At 42.0% G+C, this 22828-nt stretch overlaps 2 protein-coding genes across 3 annotated transcripts; one reads left to right on the top strand and one right to left on the bottom strand.

Moving 5' to 3' along the window:
- The first annotated feature begins 963 nt into the window (after positions 1–963).
- LOC129857754 (guanine nucleotide-binding protein G(I)/G(S)/G(T) subunit beta-3-like) lies at positions 964–10245 on the top strand. Of its 2 annotated transcripts, none has more exons than XM_055926293.1 (9): positions 964–1325; positions 5013–5135; positions 6188–6333; positions 7481–7544; positions 7741–7903; positions 8097–8163; positions 8641–8842; positions 9110–9326; positions 9543–10245. In XM_055926293.1, exons 2-9 carry the CDS (start codon positions 5079–5081, stop codon positions 9647–9649), a joined length of 1023 nt encoding a protein of 340 aa, XP_055782268.1. In that variant the 5' UTR covers positions 964–1325; positions 5013–5078; the 3' UTR covers positions 9650–10245. The 2 variants fall into 2 exon arrangements, with proteins under 2 accessions (XP_055782268.1, XP_055782269.1); XM_055926294.1 differs by lacking the exon at positions 964–1325 and adding an exon at positions 3604–3990.
- Positions 10246–10806: 561 nt separating this feature from the next.
- LOC129857753 (cell division cycle-associated protein 3-like) lies at positions 10807–22144 on the bottom strand. Its single transcript, XM_055926291.1, has 6 exons — positions 22059–22144; positions 21557–21714; positions 16520–16637; positions 14649–15563; positions 14472–14551; positions 10807–11175 (listed from the first exon to the last, which is right to left on the bottom strand). Exons 2-6 carry the CDS (start codon positions 21692–21694, stop codon positions 11083–11085), a joined length of 1344 nt encoding a protein of 447 aa, XP_055782266.1. The 5' UTR covers positions 21695–21714; positions 22059–22144; the 3' UTR covers positions 10807–11082.
- Positions 22145–22828: the final 684 nt, after the last annotated feature.

Below are 22828 nucleotides of genomic sequence, written 5' to 3'. Positions count from 1 at the left end.
AGAGAGGGTGGAAGTACTGGGTTAATACTAACTATCAAAAAACGGGTCAACTAACTATCCACTAACCTATGATTATTTTACCATTACCTTAATGCTAACCAAACAGTAACAATCTTAGGCTACTGAGTGAGCAGTGTTAAGATAAGTTCAGAAAGTCAAAGGGCAATGTGGTGAAACTTCTCTCCCTTTTTCACTCTGCCTGTCTCGCTTACTCGCTGTGTTTGTTTCCTCTATCACTCTCTCTCTCTCTCACACACCCCCTGGACCCTCTTTCTGTCTCGCTCCTTTTTACTGAGTCTCACTTTTAGCACGTTTCCTTTTTGATGCATATTGTGCAGTATAATGTAGCTCATCGAGACAATGAAAAGTGACACAAATAAAAGTGCCGTAAATACAGCATTATGGACCACATCTATGAACCATGGTACGAGCCCGTGAAAGAGAACGTCCTTCTCAGAGGACAATAAAATCTATTCTATTCTTACACATTTGCTACAAAGCCACATGGGTATCTTCATCAGGTCATAGTCAGGCAGGTTGAGGTGCTGGCCTTAGAGGTTCATTCATGCAGTAACCTCTCTCCCCTGGTGGCCTGAGATGTGTGTGCGTGAGTTAACAACGTCACCACTGTCCCCTCGTCTGGTCCCCATCTCTCTGTCTCTGTCTGTGCTGCTGGCTTTTCTTATATTATACTTTTCTCAAGTTTACAAAACACTGGAGCTCCCTGCCAGTCACAGGCTTTCACACCACACCATAAAAAGCCATGTCCAGGAGTGCATTTTTTACTGATTTTTTTATTAATGCAGGACCGGTTCCTGTCTTTTGACCCCATGACACGTTTGCCCACCTTGTTTGGTGTGCTTTGCTCGCCTCTCTCTCTCACTCCCTTTCTCTCTCGCAATGTCTCCCACTCTCTCTCTCTCCCTGTTCCTCCATCTCTCTCTCTCTATTTCTCTTTCTCTCTCTTCCTCTCACTCTCTCTGTCTCTCCCTCCCTCCCCCTCTCTCTTTGTCTTTCTCTTTCTCTGTCTCCCTCTCTCACCCCCCCACCCTCTCTCTCTCTGTCCATCGCTGGATTTATCCCCTCATCCCTGATCTCTCTTCATCCGCTCCAATCCTCATCTGTTCCTCACAGGAGAGAGAGTGTGTGTGAGAGAGAGAGAGAGAGAGCAAGAGGGTGGAATATCCATTCTGTGTGGGACAGGAAAACTGAATAAAAAACTGAAAGTCTAGTAACAGAAGAGGGGTAAACATATGACAACCAAACGGAGGGACCCTGAAAAGTGAGAATAGGTTAAGAAACCCACTGGAGAACTTCCTTATCTGGTGAGTGGGCAGCCATATAATTTTATTTTACACCTCAATTGTTATTTTTGTTTGTTTGTAGTTTTTGATTGGATATGTGAATAGATGTGTAAGTGAAAACCTCTGGTCACAGTAGTGCTGTATGGAGCTCTTGGTTGAAACAGATTTGTACATTTTTGTCATTTAGCAAACACTCTTATCCAGAGCGACTTACAGGAGCAATTGGGGTTAAGTGCCTTGCTCAAGGGCACATCAACAGATTTTTTACCTATTTGGCTCGGGGATTAAAACCTGTGACCTTTCGGTTACTGGCCCAATGCTCTTAACCTTTTACTGCAGTGGGCTAAATCAGGGTCACCCAGAGTGATTCTTGGTAGTCTTAAACAACTCTACTTTGAATCAAAAGTACACATCTCATACACATGGTTTAAAAAAAATAAGACATCTGCACCATGTCAGATATAGAGTTGAAATGTATTACATTTAGAGTTTGCATCCCGATATTACACTTTATATACATCACAGAAGACTGAAACGTAGCAGCACTGTTTGACATAGAAACACAGGATTGTCATCAGGTTTTTTTAACATAATCTTTATTAATGATGAAATGATGAAAAATATTAATAACATTCCACCCACGCTTTTGGTAATTGACTGTAGGAAAGGGCTACCCGCTAGGCTACCAGCTGCCTGCTGCCGCCAGATTAGTTTGGGGAGTGTAGAGGTACTTTTAGTTCTGAATTGAGTGTGTCCTGATTTTCTCATATAATCAAAGTGAGTGGGTCTGTGGGATAAGTATCAATTTCATTTGATACCACTATGACGAGGGTGCCGTTTAATGGCGACAAAGAACAAACAGTTAATCAATACTGTAAAATCGATGAATTTTCTCTCTACAACATGGTAGGGAATTTAATTTAAGAAGTATGGAAGCATGGTCAATTCCTTTGAGATTACATGGAAAAAGAACATTAATTTGGATTGGATATATTTATTGAATGTTTTACATTTTATCATAACAAGGATTTGCATATGATGTATATATTATAATGCATGTAATATTACTATTGCACTACTAATGCGTTACTCTGCTTACAATAATCTTAAAGGAAAACATTCATTGTATCTTCTAAGTGGATTTTCCCATTGACAGACCGTTTACACATGCAGCTCAAATTCTCATATTTTTTCCACTAATTGGTCTTGACCAATCACATCAGACCTTTCACCTCAAATCTTTTTCAGAGCTGATGTGATTGGGCAAAAGACCAATCAGTGGGAAAACAAAATCCGAATTGGGCTAACGCAGTCCATTTGAATGATCACATCATTTGTTTAAGTGTTTTTTTAAAGAGCATTTTACAGTGTTTCCTCTGATACATCCATTTTGGAATACATTTGATTCTCTGCCAGTGGTATCACTAGTGTTGTGGGTGTCTAGCTGGCATAGGTGCTGAAACTTGGTACTTTGTGTTAGACCCTTTCATAGCACAGAAATACAGTTCAAGGCGTTTTCGTTCAAATCAAAACTAAAGTGTCTTGCTACAAATTGGAAACAGTTCTTCAGTCCCATTCTCAGAAAGGCCTGTTTTAGTGCTAAATTCTCACTAAGGGATGGCCACCGGTTACCGTTAACGTTTTTCAATCTGCCTAATAGTATGTGACACAATACTAATGGCGTGTCAATAGTGAAAAGGTGAAACATTTACAGCGAGAAAACAAGATCAGACTTACACATTCCTACAATCACTAGCTCAAGTCCATTGCCCATTTAATACAGAAATCACCTATCTCACCCTATCCTGGATTTTAACAACCCCCTTCTCTCCCTTCTCCCTCCCTCTTATCCACCACCACCAGTTTGCCCCTCCCTCTCTCATCTCTCCATCACGCCCCTCTCTCTCTCTCCACCTCTTATCCAGATGCAAAGAGCAGTCAGTAATCGGATGAGAGCAGATTTGATTCAAAAGGCTTCCTTTAAAATCTCAGCCACTAGGATTTAAACTCACTCTCTCCTGCGTCGCCTCTACACCCCCCCCCCCCCCCCCCCCCTCTCTCTCTGTGTTAATGCACTCCACTCTGCGACAAACTCTAGCAGGCATTTAATCACATGCAACAATGGCAGGCCAGGGTCTCAGGGACAGGATGGCAAAAGGGCAATAGCACAGTTGAAACACCTTCTTTTTTTTTTTTTAAATGGTCCCGTTTTATTGGGTTAGTACTATTTATAAATGTAATTTTCTCAGGGAACCAAATATATGGCCTAAATCAGATGAAGGCTAGATAAGGTGACCATTGTGGATACTACTCCCTTTAGGTGAGGGAGCAGGACACCTATGAGCGCAGCTAACTTCAGATGGATGCAATCGCCTTAGGGTTAATTGTTTTAGGCATTTCTATATTTAGACGTACGATTTACAGTGTTTTCATACACGCATGTACCCTACAGTACTAGACAGATAGGAACAGCAAGGAACAACAGAAAGTGAATATCTTTCTCTCTCTCTGAGTCACTGCCTCTTCTCTCTCCCTCTACCTTTCTCCTCAAACAAATGAGAGGCAAATTAATTTGGTAATGAGATTTGACAGAGGCACTTTAGACAAATAGAGAGAGAGAGATTGCAGCAAAGAAACACGACCAAAGCCAGGGATATAGGCTATTCTTCTCCTGGTAGTTTTCAAGGTAAGATAGAGTACGATCCGAATAATTCAATCTGTCACAAATACTGTGAAAATATGTTATTAGATGTGCGGATGTTACATGTTATGTTATGTGATTATTATGTTTAGAGTGTTTTAAAGTAAGGGTTATCTTCTGATTTCATAGAAAATAGTCTGATACCATTGCCAGTTTAAAAGTTCCTTATTTGATAATATGACAGAGATACTTGAGAGAGTTGATTCCTACTGTTTGTCTTTACTGTATAGTAGGCCTAAACTTAGAATATTTTGGTCTGTGAAAAAACTATTCAGTCCTCATTGATTCAGTCGACATTACTAATTGCATCGTTAGGGCGCTGTGATGTAATATCACTGGAATCACAAAAACATAAGTGCTTCCCGGGCTGACGTAAGATTGGAAAGCTTTCCAAGTCTATGGCACTAAAGTATATTGAGATAGAAAAGGGCAGAGTAAATACTGTGTTCGCTTAGCTAGGAGAGATATCAAACAAGAAAAGTGTTAGCATTAAGATGACACACCATACAGGTTTGAGTTTACAATCAGGGTGGGAAAGTGTGTTCATGTATATGCATTATGTGTCATATTAATTAGTTAATGTAGTTGCACGCTTGTATGTGTGTGTGTGTGTGTGTGTGTGTGTGTGTGTGTGTGTGTGTGTGTGTGTGTGTGTGTGTGTGTGTGCATATGCATATCTGTGCAAGTGAGCTTGTTTGACTATGGGTGTGGGTTTGTGAGTGTATGGGTATTAGTGTGTGTGTGTGTGTGTGTGTGTGTGTGTGTGTGTGTGTGTGTGCCTGTGTTTGTGAGGGTTTGCAAAGTAGTTGAGGGAGGTTTGAATTGCAAAACAGTAGCTAAACAACAAAGAAAAGAAAGGGTAGACCTTGATCTAAAAAGCTGCTAACATGCATAAATATATCATGAGTTGCTGTATACAGGTAAAAGACATTGACATTACAGTGAGAAGAATGGATAATTAACTGATAAAATACAATTTCCCATTTTTTTCCCCCTCTCTTCCCCAGGATTACGTCTGCTCACCTGATTTCACTTCCTGTCTCCATCGGTGACAACGCCTACCAACCGTTGCCATGGGCGAAATGGAGGAGCTGCGAAAGGAGGCGGACAACCTCAAAGATCAGATCACTGTCAGTTATCAATCAATAATTAAGATCACATTATTGGTCAATTGCACACAACATCCAACCAAATTTTGACTTCCGCTTTTAAGTCAACCCCTCCCAAAGACACACATACAGTACACACACATACCGTACATATACAGGTTTTGGAGAGTTGCGGGCACTGCCACACTGGGCACCCGAGGAGCTGTTGTTGTGGGGGGCTAAGTGCCTTGCTCAAGAGCACCCCGGCAGGCAATAGCATTTAGGATTTGATACCAGCAACCCTATATTTGCCAGCTCACTTCCCACCCATTATTTTCCCGTCAGACCCAGGATTCGAACTGGCAGCCCTCCGGATGCTGAGTCTCCTTTCTAACCGCTAGGCAATAATCAATTACTAGTGTGAATATAACACCTGTCTGTGTTCCTTGGATCTCATATGCTAGTACTTTATTAAACTATTTGCATTTTACCATGATCATCAACCATAAACTGAACAAGAATCATCATCCTATAGACCACCAAAGGCCACGTATAGACCACCAAAACCCAAATTAGAACTGGGCAAAAGAGATTTTACCTCAGGGCAGTGAAGTCCTGGAACTTCTTGACAAAAAGTTTTAAAAACTTGCTAAATAGTTGTTTGAAGAGATTCATTCATAAAATGTATTGAATGACTAGAGTGGGTCTATGAAGTTCTAGTAATATGTTATGTTGTATTTAAATTCATATGTGGAAATGAGGTATGCGGGTAGGGTATGCGGGTAACATCCTAACTGTTCTGATTCTCTGGACCGTAAGGTGCATAGGAGTTCATAACACCACAGTCATAGTCATAACTATGACAACCGTTATGACCATACATCCCCACCCATGTCCGCTCTGTTCGTCCAAAGGCAGGAGGAGAAGGTGTAAACAGCAGTTTCGTAAAATGCAATACGTTTTCTTCTGAGACCAGGTTGCAGCAGCAGCACACCTTGAAAAAGACAATAGTTATGACAGTGGTTTTAGCCATATTTAAGTGGACCATAGTTATTATAACCATAACTTGACCATACACAACCATCCCTCTACAGGAGGCCCGAAAGGTAGTGCAGGACACCACCCTGCAGGAGGCGGTTGCTGGGACGACGCTGGTGGGGCGTGTCCAGCTGAAGACCAGGAAGACGCTGAGGGGTCACCTGGCCAAGATCTATGCCATGCACTGGGGCACTGACACCAAGTAAACATACATACACCATACACACGAGCACACACACACATACAAACAGGCACACATATGTACACACAGGTATGCATACACACACAAACTGGACCACTAGCTCAAAGTAGACAATGACCCTTCACAGACTTCTAGCCTGCACTCTTTTCCTGAGGATTGCTTGTCGAGTTGTTCAAGTATTCATTTAAGTATTCATTCAATCGTTCAATAATTTATGTTAGCTCTATCATTAGTCATTATAGCAATATATATATATTCATCTGTTCATCCGTTCATTCAAACAGATTGCTGTGACAAATACTGCCATAGTTTAAAACCGGCGTCACGTGGTGCTCTGCGTTTATTGGTTAATTGGATTGGTGTGGCAATCCCATCCCTTGTTTTAATTGGATGAATTAGTGGAACCAGGAAACACTTAACTGACTGTATGGCAACACTTTAAACCAACATTACCCCTGAATCAATTAATTATTGCTGACACTATAACTTGAATGTGCACTTACCAACCTTTTACCCTTCATTTTGTCCTCTCTCCTTCTTACCTCTCCCTATATTCTCATTTCATCTTATCTCTTCTCTTTCTCAGTTGTAGCAAGTTAGTAAGCTTATTAGCCTTTCCTGGGTTTACAATACTTGGGGTGTCCAACATTTAGTGGGTCTAAAAGATAGCTTTTACTAACTGAACCAGTGCTGGGCTAAGAGGTTCTGTTACAATGCCTCTCTCCGTCTTACACAATACAATCCAATACAACTTTATTGTCCCTCAAAGGGGAACTAATTTGGCAACTGTGAACACTGAACGGACAACATATTCACACATACTCCTCCATAGTGGCTAGACATAACTACATAGTACACTTTATCATCATTATCATCACCAGCATCATCATCCCCATCATCATTTGTGCTGGAAACACCTGGCAATAGGAAAAAGTGCAGTAGCATTAGTAAATTACCATGTCATGGCTTTTTAGATCAGTCATAGTAAAGACATGTTGCCATTGGGACAAAATAGTCTCTGTATCTATTATCTATCTGTCTGTCTATTTATCTTGAGCTGCTGCAGGTCCTTGGATCTTTTACTGTACGCTTGTCTCTCTCTTTGTCTGTTTCTATCGCTCTACTCCTGTCTTGTTCTCTCTACCAGGTTGTGTGTCAGTGCCTCTCAAGATGGAAAGCTGATAGTGTGGGACACCTTGACCACCAACAAGGTATGGCGGACTGCGTCTGGGTTTACAGTCTGGGTCTGGAGAGTTTTGGTCATGGGACAGTGTTTTTGCTTGAATACGGCATGTAATGACGATATACTGTAATATCAACAATATACTGTAATATCAAGTGCTCACATGAGCGTTCACACACATACACACTGGTCCACGTGAGGAATCACTGTCCTTCTCCGCTCAGGTGAACGCCATCCCTCTGAAGTCCTCGTGGGTGATGACGTGTGCCTACGCGCCCTCAGGGAACATGGTGGCGTGTGGCGGTCTCGACAACATGTGCTCCATCTACAACCTCAAGGGCAAGGACGGCAACGTCAAGGTTATGCGTGAGCTGGCCGCACACACAGGTACCACACTCGACACTTACCCCGCTATTTGCACTCAGTAAGACAGCATTACTGGCAACACGTTTAACAATGAGTAATTTTGATCAAACTCAACCTAAGAACATACGAGGTAGTATCTATATAGTCTATCCAATACAGCAATCTCTCATGCTTGTGTTGTGTCTATCTGATGGTTTTCCCACTTATTGCCCAGGTTACCTGTCCTGCTGTCGTTTCCTTAGCGACAGTGAGATCATCACCAGCTCTGGCGACTGCACCTGGTAAGATCATAGAGATGGGAGTCTGAGTCTTGTGTGCAATAAGGGGTTACAATGACTGACCAGAGATCAGTCCGATCTGTTAATGCTACCGTATCATTCTAATTCTATGGCTTATACTGTACCCTTCATTTGATCGGCATAGTCTTATCTATTACTTCTCTGCAATGGTGTCCTAAACATTGTCCTAAACATTGGGGTGGCAGGTAGCCTAGTGGTTAGAGCGTTGGGCCAGTAACCAAAAAGGTTGCTAGATCGAATCCCCGAGTTGACAAGGTAAAAATCTGTCGTTCTGCCCCTAACAAGGCAGTTAACCCACTCTTCCTAGGCCGTCATTGTAAATAAGAATTTGTTCTTAACAGACTTGCCTGGTTAAATTATATTTATTTTTTAATTCTCTCTTCTTTGGCCATGTCCCTGCTGTCTTCTTTGCCCACCTCTATATCCATCCTCTCCTCCTATTCCATCCAAACTTTATAGTATTCTATGGGACATTGAGACAGGGACAGAGAAGACCATCTTCGCGGGCCACTTGGGTGACTGCATGTCCCTGGCCGTGTCCCCCGACTTCAAGATGTTCATCTCGGGGGCGTGTGACTTCACAGCCAAACTGTGGGACATCAGGGAAGCCACCTGCAGACAGACGTTCAGCGGCCACGAGAGTGACATCAACGCCATCGGGGTGAGAAACCCCAGCATTTATTAGTTTATTGATAGTTTAGTATTCTGATAGTCAGATGCATTGCACCCAGCAGTTCACGTGGAGAAAGACTTCCAAGTTTTTACAAATTTAAGGAATTTAATTTTAACTTAAAAAATGAATTTGATGCAACTGTTTGCTCAAACAGTTGATTTGTTTAATGAGGTGAACAAAAGCCTACGCCTGCTCTGTAGCTCTCCAGACCACCAGAGAGACCACTGCTCTGACCACGTCCTCCACTCTGTCCAGTTCTTCCCCAATGGTAATGCGGTTATAACGGGCTCAGACGATGCCACCTGTAAGCTGTACGACCTGAGGGCAGACCAGGAGCTCATCACCTACCAGGACTCGGGCATCATGTGTGGGGTGACCTCCCTCGCCCCGTCCCTCTCCGGCCGACTTCTACTGGCCGGATACGATGACTTCAACGTCAACATCTGGGACATGCTTAAAGCCGAGAGAGTGGGTGAGTACGGAGGGAGAGAGAAAGGGAGATAAAGAGAGAGTGGGTGAGTACGCAGGGGGAGAGAGAGGGTGACTGGAGGCAGAGAGTGTGGGTAAGTAGAGGGGATGGTGAGAGGAGAAAGAATGCGAGTGGGACGAAGGGAGAGAATGTGGATGCAATGTAGGCAAACAATATTTGCATCCATTCTATACTAATGTAATTCTCTTCATGGCTCAGGAGTGCTGGCTGGTCATGACAACAGGGTGAGCTGCATCGGAGTATCCTCGGACGGAATGGCATGCTGCACAGGATCCTGGGACAGCTTCCTGAAGATATGGAACTGAGCCAGTCCTCTAGAGAACCGAGAACGAAGGACTAAGAGGAAGAGAGGGGATAGAGGAAGGGTATCATGAAAAACTGGTAGATTGAAGAGGGGGAATGGGGGGGATTAGGAAGCCATGGGTTAAAGAGGTTATTTTTATTGTGCCAAGTCTTATTCGATTTGAGAGAAGGATTATGATGAGAAAGAAGTAGGAAGAGACGAGACTAACTCAAGTTTAGAGTTGGGCGGGTGAGGGGACTTCTGTAGAAAAACATGATCCTTGTATCAATGAATGAATGATTTGTCAAGGTTCAAAACTGAATTCTAGCATTAAAGGGTACGCAGGAAAATATTCATATGTCATAAGAGCAGTTGCCAAATGGAAACGGTAGACTTGGATGAAATAACAAAATAAATGACCACTGATAGACTAGGTTTACAATAACTAGGTTGTTACATTCTTTTATATTCGAGGCGAGTTAAAATGTTTGTCAGAGGATGAATATGTAAGCATTAAATTTGTTTCAAGCGGATGTTGGTTAGAATTCCCTTGTTAGTTCCGTTTTTTTCTATTTTTATGGTCACATTTGAATAAATTGTTTAGCTTGCAGATTTCTACATTAGTGTGTGTCTGAAAGTTTACGTATGTACGTGTTTAATAGGATATGTTAACCATGATTTGGGGTACAATCTTTTGGCCTACTTCCCAATGGCTAGTCACAAAAAGGCATAAGTGCTCTCAGTAAAACTGTTGGCTGGACAGATGGGATGATATAATAGATCTTATGGTTCACTGACAACAAAAAAAGGCAGCTGTACAAAACCACAATATTTCACATTTGTCAGAGGACTGGAGGAGTTTAAACCTTACCTGGTTGTGTAGAGCTAAGTGACAGTAACGGCTACACACGTGGTTGGTTTTACCACTGTTGTGCAAGCGAAACATAACAGCAACTCTGTACAGCACGATCTCTCAATGCGAAGTGGTTTCTTTTCAATGGCATCACACACACGTAACAAGTTGGACAGCCTTTCTATATCATCAGAACAGACTGTTCATATAGTAAATAATTCACTTAATTTGTAAAGCCCTTTTCTTAAGGTGCTAAGTAAAGCCATACCTTACGACTAATAAACATCTACCCCCCCCTTATAGGTGTATTCCAGTTAACACAAAAAGAGATTTGAAGCAAATTTATTTACATAAAGGACAGGATAGCAAAAACACTGATATGGACACTTGAAATAAGAGACAATTCATATCGATGGCACTTCCAAAAACAATGTACACAAATTATAACTTGTTAGCGGTTTGAAAAAGTCAGTAAAAAAAAAAAAAAAAAAAAAAAGGCTGTACACTTTAAAAAAGGCTTGTTATTCGACAGATATAGAAAAAGGGCAAGATTCTATAGACTGGCCAGTTAGTGTTTGTGCATGTTCTTCTGCAACATCCATCTATCGGTTCTCCTTGTCCCTGGACACAGTCAGGACTCTCCGGTCTATCTGACCCAGCCTCTGTCTGTCTGGGGTGGACACCTTCAGCTTCATCTGATGGGCAGGGAGGGAAGAGAGACAGAACCTTTCAGGTTTAAAAACTGTTGATTGTTCATTTTTCCTCTGACCCACCAAATAGAGCAATCCTGTTCCTTAGGCTTTCGTGTGCAGACATGAAAGAATGAGATGGCGAGAGTGAGATAGATGCAAGTACATGTGCAGATAGTTCCCTGAGGGAAAAGTGTGTATATTAGGGCTGGCACAATTACCCGTATAACAGACCGTTATGATGACGAGTCATGAAAATAAAATACGTTTCTCTTCAAAAAAACATTTATTTGTATTATCTTGAAACTAATAGCTGTCTGAAGATGGGACTGCCAAGCAGTTGAGTCAGTTTGAAGTAACATGGGCTCTTTACACCGTGATGAAACTTTGTTGCTCCTTGCTGAAACAAGCAAGGTCTTGTAGCACAGAGAATGAGCTTGCAACCTCTGCTCTGACCCTGGCAATTTGACTGTTAAACCGATTGGTACATACACAATGGCTGCCTGGTATCGTGATGCAATCATTTCTATGGTAATGTAGAATGATCATTCAAATTATGTTAACAGACGTCACCATTTAGTTGAATGTATTTTTTTGTTATGTCAGTTGATTCAACAAGTCACAGCACATATTGATGGGTACACTCGCAATGAGGTTCACAGTAGCAAGGTCAAAATTGTTTTTAAAATATGAAAACAAGATTTTGGTCTTAGTTTAGGCTAAAGGCCGGGCACCACAGGCAAACATTGTGATTTTGCTTCCATCTGTCAAAGTTTCTGTTTGTGATATTTTGCAACTTCCATAAAATGTACAAAAATAAATGTATACAAATAAAGTATCATTTTATCCCAACTCCGTCAACTACACGGAACTATAAATGTCGTTCTTGATAGCATGTTTCATGCAGAACTTCAACCACTATTATTTTTTAAACTTTCCATGTTGAATCATATCATTCAAAAGCTTGTTTGTTTTCCAGAGCATATCGTTAGCCATGTATGGAATAGCTATATCCTTTGTAGACGTAGTGCTGAAAGATTAGTAATTTCCTGACATGCGATTGGTTACTGGTTTTTAAAAAGGCCCTTTCCGGCTACCTGGTTAGGTAAAATGTCTCAGCACATTTTCAAACAAAATCTCCCGCGAATAATCAATGTAAAGCGAGACAAAATGAGAATCTCGAAGAATAGACCTACAGTATGTGAATAAAAATAGGCGTACTCAGTCGCGAGAAAAGTGGTGAATGAAAGAAAATAATTGCCTGAGCCGCCGATCGAGGCAGTACCCCGCAGCAGCGCGTTGAGACGCAAATTATTTGAGATGAAGATGACAACTAGCAGCGATCAACCAGACAGCAGCCAGCCAACAGTGGCTTTTATTTCACGTCTCAAATAATCCAACTTGTACATTATTTGATTTGCACTAAGTGTCTAAACACTGGACTGAAAATCCCCATAGACTTCACCAACCAGTGATTGTCATTATAAAATGTGACCTTGATGCATTTAGGAGGTGTGTTTACACTTCCTCCAGGGGAGATGTGGCATTTGTTATAAAATGTGGGGCTGGTTCTTCTAGCTGTGTAAAAATAATATTTATTTCCTTGCTCCAAGCAAATGTATTCCAAGTTAACAGAGTGATAGGAATACACAACTATACAATGAGACGGTCACATAGGCCTAGGGCATCATAGGGCTGTAGCCTAATGTGATTAGTGAGAAATTAGCTTTACATAAAGTAAATACATGCTGATATTTACATAGGGTCACATGCTCATATTTTGTCCTGCAGTTGTGTCTAATGTCAACAGACAAGTACACCCCCCCCCCCCCCCACACACACTTTAGTTTCAGAGAGGGCTACAGTCAATGGAGAGTGCTGCAAAGATAATTAGAAGAGCATACGCAGATACAGACCCAGACATAGTAGAGTTGCTGAAGGAGGATGCCATCATAGACATTCATGTATTCTTAAATGGCACAAGAGAGGATTCACTTTCAACTGCAGGATAGGTGTGTGCATTGATGCTGGGCCAGCGAGCCATAGAAAATGGTGAAGAGCCACCCGATCACAAAAACCTTGAGGCCATAATTTTTATTTTATTATTATTATTTTTTTTTAAATAGAGGTTGCACAGAAAATGGTACCTGTATATCATAGGATGTCAAATGATAACGTCCTCAAAAGAATGTAGCACGGAGGAACCCAGAACGCAAATAAATAAAAAAATGTCTGAACTCAAATATGGTCGCGATGCCCCAAACCGGTCTTCGTGGGCAAAAGCCGCATTGACGACGCAGCCAGTAGCCACGTTCGATGAGGGAGCCACTGTTATAACAAACGTGATGAACAAAATGTGGCTCGTCAGCACTTTGGTGACACTGGAGCAATCAGAGAGGAGTTGTGAGAGCTGATGCTGCTTCAACGTGTGCCAAGAGTAGACACAGGTCCCATGACAATCAAGAAAGTAAAGCATCACCAGCAACAACTCAGAGGGCCTTACATATGGGGCAGGCAGAGCTGATAAATGTTCTGCACATTTAAACAGCCATACAAAATCATTGTGTGACAAATTGAGCAAAGTGATATGAGAATTTGCCCAGAACTGCATATTTACCCAACAGACCAGTATTCAAAGCATATGGTCTATTGCTTGAAACAAATGTATTAAACGTGCTAATGTACTTGTATAAGGTATATTTGATGTTTACTGGTCAGTTTAGAAGTGATATATGAATAAGAGTTTAATTAATGTGACATAAATGGTCATATTTATGGAAAGTACATTATAACTGCATTTGCCCAACTTTATCGGCCATTTTCTTAAAATGACACGTTCCCGGTGCGCCAATTAATTTCTCTGTCTTCAAAGACTTACATTCCCATTACTCCACACACAGGTTCTTAGGTCTTCTACAGAAGCTTTTTTTAAAGATCTTGTCATTTTGATTTTAAGTGTCATTTTATGTGTAAATATATACAATAATATATTTTATTTAAGTTTACTTTCAGCCGGTAAAGTTTGTCAGAAGTAAAGAAAGAAAATAATCCCTATTAAACTGTGGTGCCTAGCCTTAAGGTAAGCAGTGTGGTTAAAGGTTTGGTTTAAAATAAGAGACCATTTTGAAAACCGCTTGCCCAGATAGTGACGATCTCACAACGGCCGCATCCAACCATTATGTCATCATTGACTTGAATGGGGACTCCCACAATGCTCCTATTCAAATGATTATAACGGTGACCAATAACCAGCATCTGAAATTCCATGACTGTCACAGCCCTAGTGTACACCAGCTATATACCTGTGTAGTTTGCTCCCGGGGGGAGTTGGTCTCCTTGAGCATCTGCAGAGGGGAGCGGCCTTCAGCCATGAGTGCCTTGTCTGCCACACGGGAGAGGAGAGTTAAAAATAAAAAATACATTTAAAAAAAAAAGAGGGAAACTTTGCTAAAAAATGATCGACAAAGACACCCACGTACCTCTCTGCTTCTGTTTGACCGACTGCCCCTTGTTCTCGTTGGCTGTATTCTTGTTTCCAACCTGGACGGAGAGTGGTGAAGTGGACGAGCCCCCCTTGCCTCCTCTCCCTCTGGCCCTCACCCCTGTGGCCCCGAAGCCCTTCCCAAGCCACTGGGGCTTGAACACCACTTGACTGGGGCTCTTGGTGTCAAAGGTGGGGCAGCGTATCCCAGTGGCTTGGGGCTGCTGCTGGCTCACGCTGGGGCTTGGGCCAGTGGTTGTGGTGGATGGTACAACAGGCGACACTGTTACAGGCATCATTGGCTTCACCACTGGTGTTGGGACCTCCACTTTAAGCATCTCTGTAGTAACCGTGACCTCAGTTAACTCTGTAACGGTGGGGATGGATGGTTCAGCCATGGGAGTCAGAGGTTGTGCGGGGTCAGAGGTGACTGAGGGAAGGGCATACGCGTGGTCAGGTTCCTCCTTGTGGAGTTCAGCAGCAGCGTTTTCAGGGAGAGGAGACGCAGGACTGTCGTAGTGCACCTCGGCGAAGGTTGGTGATGGGGCGACACCATCGTGGCAGGTGATCAAGCTCATACTCAGGCGCTTGTGTAGTGAAGATTCCTTGGCCTCTTCGGCTTCCTCCAGAGTGAAATCGGCTTCGACTTCTATCTGGGCCTCCGCCACGAGAACGAAGGGGCTCTGGATGAGAAGCGTATGACTAGTCACGCTCTGGGGAGAGGGCTGGATCATGTCACCTGAGACCTGTGATGGCTGAGGGGAGAGAAGGGGCTCACTAGAACCTAACTCTCCCTCTACCACTGCCTCTTCGTTGAGGTTGGGAAACTTGTTAAAGGGCACAGGGGCAACTCTTTCTACAGAGTCACTGTGGAGGAGCATGCTGAGGCTGCGGGCGAAGGAGCTAACTGTCACTGGAGGAACAAAAAAAAACAAAGTAAGTTTAAAATAACAACTTTGACAAAAAGCTTTTTGAAATGCACCGAAAGGGCAATGCTGCATCTACAGTTCTGGGCAGGGGTAGCCTCTGCAGAGTCCCCAACAACGTTCCGGTTTTCAAGGGAAATGGAAAGACTACCACTTTGGACATTAACAAGGCGACACGCCATCTTAACTCCGCCACGTTTACTGGATTGGTTGAACAGAGCAGAGGAGCACATCCCTCAAATGTTATCCTTCTCATCAAGACCAGTAGGTTGGGTTGGGGGGGGGGGGGTCTAGTTTCAGGCGTTTCTTCTATGCCTGCTACGTTAGGGGTGGGAAAACTACATATCTGACCAGCAAGCTCATTCAATCAAGTTCTTTGTTGAATTTCCATGCCCCAATATGCCCTTCAGACAAAAAAGTTTACCCACCCCTGGACATAAAGGCGTGCGCAAGCGTCTAATTCGAAACAGTTTTGGCATATATTACGCCACGGAAGTTTGAAGTTTGTCTTCGGCGAGGGTTTTTTCAGCTGTTTGTACACACACACAAATTCCTGAGGCGAGCTGAAGTTCGGTAGCCAAAGTCCACACCCCTTCGTCAACGATACGTCAACAGTAAGGATTCTTCAATTAAATTAAGTGTTTGTCATTCAAGAGACAACTTGTTTTCATGCACATTTTGTACAATACTGCAAACATATGTAAAATTGTGCGACTAAGATCTCCTCTGCAAAAACGTCAAAACGTATTACAATTGAGTTCATAGATTAATTCTGACTATTGAGGAATTTATACTCGCTACGGTTTCTCAAAAGGGACAAACAGTACTATCGCAGGCTTGTTTTTCAAGCTAAGATTTTTTTCAAGGGAGTATGTGAGCCACAGACGTTCACGGCCTTCCACTGCTTGACTGGATAGCTTTGCCACTTGGTTAAGATAGTTACCTCTCATTGAGTCCTTCATTGGGGTGCGGGTGACACCGACTGAGGGTGACCGAGGGTCGCTGGCTAGAATGGAGCATTCACTCTCCACAACTGGGACACAGGAGACAGTTCCACCCACCTGAAAGATTAATACATTCTTGTTGTATGTATGTATGTATGTATGTGCAAAGCTGTCAAGGCAAAGGGTGGCTACTTTGAAGAATCTCAAATATATTTTTGGGTTACTACATGATTCCATGTGTGTTATTTCACAGTTTTCTTCACTATTATTCTACAATGTAGAAAATAGTAAAAATTAAGAATAATCCTGGAAGGAGTAGGTGTCCAAACGTTTGACTGGGACAGACATTACATACACATATAGTACCAGATTAATCACATTTTACCATCTGGCAGTCCGACTTTGGAATCTGGGTTTGGCGGATGCCAGGAGAACGCTACCGGCCCCAATGCATAGTGCCAACTAGAGTTAGGTGAAGGACAAAATGGTCTGGGGCTGTTTTCATGGTTCGGGCTAGGCCCCTTAGTTCCAACGAAGAGAAATCTTGACATTACAGCATACAATGACATTCTAGACAATTCTGTGCTTCCAACTTTGTGGCAACAGATTGGTAAAGGCCCATTCCTGTTAAACCCAGACCAGAAATGGCTTAGACGCCCTGGAGCCAGAGATTCCGGCACAATCTTCCGATTAGAGATCGGATCCGGAGGTACCTGCGCCGTCGCCCTCTGTTCTGTCTTCCACTCCAGTGGCTTCTACCTCGGGCTCAGATCAGAGCTACCACCCTCAGACAGTGAGGCTGCCTGAGACCAGCCCATTCATCATCTACGATGGATACTACGATGGATACTACAGCTGGCTCGGGTCCATCGGGCCCCACCGCCGTTCGGTCCCCGAGGGGGTTTAAGAAACCACTCGAGGCGAAAGAACAGCCGGACCTCCATAGCCATTGCACCAGCAGCTCTATTGTAAGAAACATCTTGGTTCCCGCAGCGAAAACCTTGTGCTATCCTGGAGCACCAGTACAGGACATTACAAGTCTGCTTCCTACCGATGCCGGGAGCTGACGCTGTCGTAATCCATGTGGGGTGAAACGACATCAGGAAGGTTAACTCGGAACTTCCAAAAATGGATTAAAAAATATATATAATAATTTTAAAATAAACTTATTTTAGCACTGAAAGATCCACAAAAATATTTTTACAAAGCAGGTGTGAAAGATTCACTCAGCAGGCTACTGGCATTACACACCTGGCTAAAAGATAACTGTAGCTCTGTTGGATTAACTTTCATAGATAATGTCGACACCTCGTGGAAACAGAAGATGCTTTACAGCAGTGTTTCCCCCAACTAGCTATAGTCCCGTACCCCTTCAAACATTCAACCTCCAGCTGCGTACACCCTCTAGCACCAGGGTCAGCGCACTCAAAATATTTTTTGAGTGTGTGCCATCATTGTAAGCCTGCCACACACACACTATACATTTATTAAACATAAGAGTGAGTTTGCCGGTGGGAAGTGACAAACTCACTTCTAGACCCTTGTTAATGGAATGCGTTTATTTTTATACATGTCTTACTAATCGAAAGTAGTCTTAATTCTCACTCAAACTTGTGGCTTATTTTTCAAATTGGAATGTTTCGTTTCTAAATATCTGCAGAAGAGTGCGCTGTTTGAGAGTAATCGCAATTACCAAATCAAGTCTATAAAACGGTTGGAATACTTTGACAGCATTCCATTTACACATATGGTAAAAGTCACTAACAAGATCTAATTAAAACTAGTTTACTTTATTAAACAATAACAAATTATTTGTTTAGGTACAAAATGTGCATCTTATCCATGATAAAAAATTAACTCTGATATGATAAAAATGTTTGAAGCAGAGCATCAAATAAACATGATATCCATAATAAAAACAAAAAAGCTATGATAGGAAACAGTGGGTGAGAACAACTCTTCTGGGGACCTTCAAATTATTTCCTAGACAGATTTGCCCGATAGCTAGCAAATTTAGCCTTATGCAACAGCGCATCAGGGTAGACTAGACTTGTGGCAAACAGTTCCTCTGGCAATCATTGAAACCTTCTTGGTAACGAGGGCACTCAGCATGTCTGTACTCAGGGAGGCTCTGTACTGAGTTTTGTTCCTAGAAACAAGACAATATTTGTTCGCAGTCTGCATTGCTGTGGAATATGACCAATATCCCCAGCGTCACAGCCAAAAAGAGGGAGTAGACCAGGCTGCCCCCCCTTTTCATTGTTCCGACTTTTCTCCAGGCCTGATCCGTGCGTATGTTGACCAGACTCTGCTCAAAGGTTGTTGCCTGAGAGTCCAAACTCATCTTCCACTAGATCAGAGGCTCCCTCATGAATAATGCAGGAAAAGCGTGCCATGAAAAAGTTGAGGAATGAGAACTTGGCCGTCTGCCTGTTGGCAATGTCAGCGACCACTGCATGCTGGAGGAGCACATCTCCAAATGGAAATGTCAGCAACATGTAGTCTACTGCAGAAGAATATACATTTCTGACATCTGCATAGGTCTTCAGATTCAACTTGTCTTGGCCCCCCAAGTCTAGTCTATAGTAGAGGAACGCTTGGTACCTGACAAGTATTGGCTTTTTAGACACGGTTCCTAATCAACACTAAAATGCAAAATCACTTTGAAAACAAAAAGATCACATCGACCCAGACCGCAAACTGGCTACACAAAGCTTAAGTAGGCTACCGCAAAGGGAATCTGAACGCTGTTCGCTAGAAGAGTCCGGTGTTGCAGCCTATGTAAATGTGCCTATTGTATTTCTTTGCAGCACATAAATCATTTCAGATTAAAAAAAAAAAAAAAAAAAAAAAAAAATCTAGTGCAAAAGCAATTTAGAAGCATTGCCTATATAGGCAATACTGGACACGCATCCATTCATCGCGCAGTCTTCTAAACTCCCAACTCCATTTAAAAATGCCAAGATGTTTATATTTATTATACCTTCTTAACCCTATCAACAAGACAGGTACTACAGGCCCAGGTTGTCACACCTGGACTATTGTTCAGTTGTGTGGTCAGGTGCCACAAAGAGGGACCTTGTAAAATTACAATTGGCTCAGAACAGGGCAGCATGGCTGGCCCTTAAAAGTACATGGGGAGCTAACACTGATAAAATACATGTCAATCATTCATTGATCAAAGTGGAGGAGAGATTGACTTTATCACCACTTGTTTTTGTAAGTGTTGACAAGCTGAATGCACCGAACGGTCTGTTTAAACTACTAACACACAGCTCGGATACCCATGTATACCCCATAAAACGTCTATTCACAATCCCCAAATCCAGAACAGACTATGGGTAGGTGCACAGTACTACATAGCGCCATGACTACATGGAACTCTATTCTGCATTAGGTGACCAACACAAGCAGTAGAATCAGATTTTAAAAATTTAAACAGATAAAAATATACTTTATGGAACAGCGGGTACTGTGAAGAGACGCACACAAAAGATAGACACGCACACATTGCAATATTGTTGTATAGTGGCATTACACTATTTGTATTGTGGATATGTAGCGGTGTAATAACATTATATGATGTACTGTTTTATGTGTAATGTAAGTGCGTTAATGTGCTTGAAATCTAGGAAAAGTAGATGCTGCCTTGGCAGCAGCTAATGGGGAACCCTAACAAATACAAATGCCCACATGCACAAAGCGAGGTCCATAGAGAAGTGGTTTGTTCGAGACCGGTGTGGAAGAACTTGACTGGCCTTCAGAGCCTTGAGCTCAACCCCATTGAAACCCTTTGGGATGAATTGGAATGACAACTGTGAGCCAGGCTTAAATTGCCTAAGATCAGTGCCAGACCTCACTAGCTCTTGTGGCTGAATGGAAGCAAGTACCGCAGCAATATTCCAACATCTAGTGAAAAGCCTTCCCAGAAGAGTGGCGGCTGTTAAAGCAGCACCAACACCATATTAATGCCCATGATTTTGTTATGAGATGTTGGATGAAAATGTATCTTCACACTACATTACCAAAAGTATCTCTGCCCTATCGTCTCTAGTAATGTTGGCACAGATGGGGGAAAAAGTGTATTTGATGTACAATCAATTCAGGAAGTTAATCAGAAATCACTTTTATATAGAGCCCCACAGTGGTGGTGTCATAATACCCATAAAACCTAGGGGTAAAAAAAAAAAAAAAAAAAGTCCCAATTGCTTTTCCACCTACATTTTCCTCCCCAATAGGGGATTTTAGAAAAACTTTAAAATAAGGGCTGTGTTTCAAGGTAAGCTTACCCGGGAGCGACATTTTGAAAACCATGTAACTCTCTCGCATAAGGAAACGTATCAATATAGTCAGCTCTATTTTTACTCAGATTCTAAAATGCTAATTAGAATCAAAGTGGACATCATGCAAAACTACAAATCCCCACAAGGCATCTTGCTGACACCTTTGCTAACAGGCATTGTAAATGTAAAACTTGCACAAGACACTTCACAGAATTGTCCCTTTAAAGAAATGTTGCCAATTTCTTAATTAGCTATTACATTTAACTAAATTAGATAGTTAATCCAGAAATTATTTCCTTTGCCTGAATTCAACAGTCTACAGATAATCAAGGCATTTGTAGTTCTTTATGAGAGTCAAATTAATATTTGGGGGGGGGCAATTTGATTTGTCACCTTGTCCTAGAGAGATTGCAAGGTTATCAAAACATCACCCCAGGGTAAGCCTACATGATCTTCATTTGAATGGTTCCTAAAATGAATGGTGGTAAAACAATTGGAACTATTTCCCTGCTTGACAGGGAGGTTTTATGGGTATTATGACACCTCCACTGTGGGGCTATATTCGCCAAGTACATTTACCCAGAATTAGACTTGGTGAAATGGTGCTGCCAGTTATAGACAAAATATACAGCCAGAACAGACAGGAATTTACAGACAAAGAACAATTACACATGATAGGAGTATTCAAATGCAAGAGTTAAAAGTTAGTAAATAAACAATTTTAAAATGCTGGCCCTTGTCAGTTAACGTTACCTGAATGGGTGTGCGGTCAATGGCTACAGATGGAGACCGTGGGTCGACAAGCTGAGAGAGACGGTCGTGTTTGATGCGATGGCTTGGGTCATGTTTGGGCGTTGAGGCCACAGCAACCTTGCTCTCGCTGGATCCCATGACGATAGATGGTTAATGTCCTGAGACAGAAGTTAGACAAAAGTTTAGATTAAAGTTAAAGCGAGTCTGTTGTGTCCTTCATTGTCTTCTATCTAGCTAAAAACGCGTTCTTATTTTTCAAGACAGATATTTTTAAAAAAAATACAAATTTAAGCTATTTACAATTACTGTGGCTAGGTTGGTAAAAAGTTAAATTGTCTCGGCAAACTTGCTCAGTCTAGCAAGTCACCTTAGCTAAACTAAAGCCTTCGAGTGGCTAAACTCAGTTAACAATGTTATATTAAAACTAGCTGCAAAATATGGTTCATGTGATTCACATGAATATGCTAGGTAATAAAGTAGCTTTCAGCAACCAATGACTTACCTGGCACGTTTAGCTAGAAGTGAGTGTCCTTCCACTTTTTCGCAGCAAAACATGAGGATTTAAATTGCGAAAATAATGTATTTAGCTATTTTCAAACCAGCCAATCAGTGAAGTTGGTGCCTCCGCCTTCCAAACAGAGATTGGCTGACTGCAACTATGACGTCTAAAATGGGCGTGGTTTGCTACTGAAAACAAATTTAAAACCTACACAAACTCTGGCCTTGCGTTGCCGATTTGAACTTGAGCCTCTTGAATGGTGTGCAATGCAACATTATTTGAAAGCCGCATTCTTATCTCGTGAATGGAAATACGTCTATGAAGGAGCATGTTTGGTTGTGCTATACCCATAGAAAGAGCCCATAGCAAAATACTGTATATGTGCAAAACCTATAGATAAGTCAAGTTCAATGATGTATATAAACCCATAACGTTCTATACAAAGTAGGCCTTGCAGCAGATAATAGTAACTGAATTTACCATTTGCTGTTTTGTGCTGTAAAAGCAGCCATATCCTGGTTATTTTTGTCCTATTTGGGTCTACTCTACAGCAACTGTCCAAGAAAAATATTAATTTGGGAAATACTGTCAATAACCACGTTTCCATACAGTTTTTATGTGAGTAGAGTCATACCGAATAAAAAATATCAAGACAGCTGTGATGGAAACAGGAGTTTCGATACAATTATAAATGCATTTCCTGTTGACAGAATTTCTTAGTTTGACATGATATGGTGGGATCTTGAAATGGTAAAGCAAATATTGATATAATA

The sequence above is a fragment of the Salvelinus fontinalis genome, chromosome 6, assembly GCF_029448725.1.
Source record: "Salvelinus fontinalis isolate EN_2023a chromosome 6, ASM2944872v1, whole genome shotgun sequence".
NCBI lineage: Eukaryota > Metazoa > Chordata > Actinopteri > Salmoniformes > Salmonidae > Salvelinus > Salvelinus fontinalis.
Note: the sequence above shows the minus strand (reverse complement) of the source record. Positions and strands in the feature narration are given on the sequence as shown.

Excerpts from the sequence above, each read along its gene's own strand:
- LOC129857754 (XM_055926293.1), top strand. The coding sequence starts at position 5,079 with ATGGGCGAAATGGAGGAGCTGCGAAAGGAGGCGGACAACCTCAAAGAT. Across the intron at positions 7,545-7,740 it reads ACACCTTGACCACCAACAAG|GTGAACGCCATCCCTCTGAA; the intron begins GTATGGCGGACT and ends TTCTCCGCTCAG. Across the intron at positions 8,164-8,640 it reads AGCTCTGGCGACTGCACCTG|TATTCTATGGGACATTGAGA; the intron begins GTAAGATCATAG and ends CAAACTTTATAG.
- LOC129857753 (XM_055926291.1), bottom strand. The coding sequence starts at position 21,694 with ATGGGATCCAGCGAGAGCAAGGTTGCTGTGGCCTCAACGCCCAAACAT. Across the intron at positions 15,564-16,519 it reads AATGAAGGACTCAATGAGAG|TGACAGTTAGCTCCTTCGCC; the intron begins GTAACTATCTTA and ends TTGTTCCTCCAG. Across the intron at positions 11,176-14,471 it reads CCCGGGAGCAAACTACACAG|ATGAAGCTGAAGGTGTCCAC; the intron begins GTATATAGCTGG and ends CCTGCCCATCAG.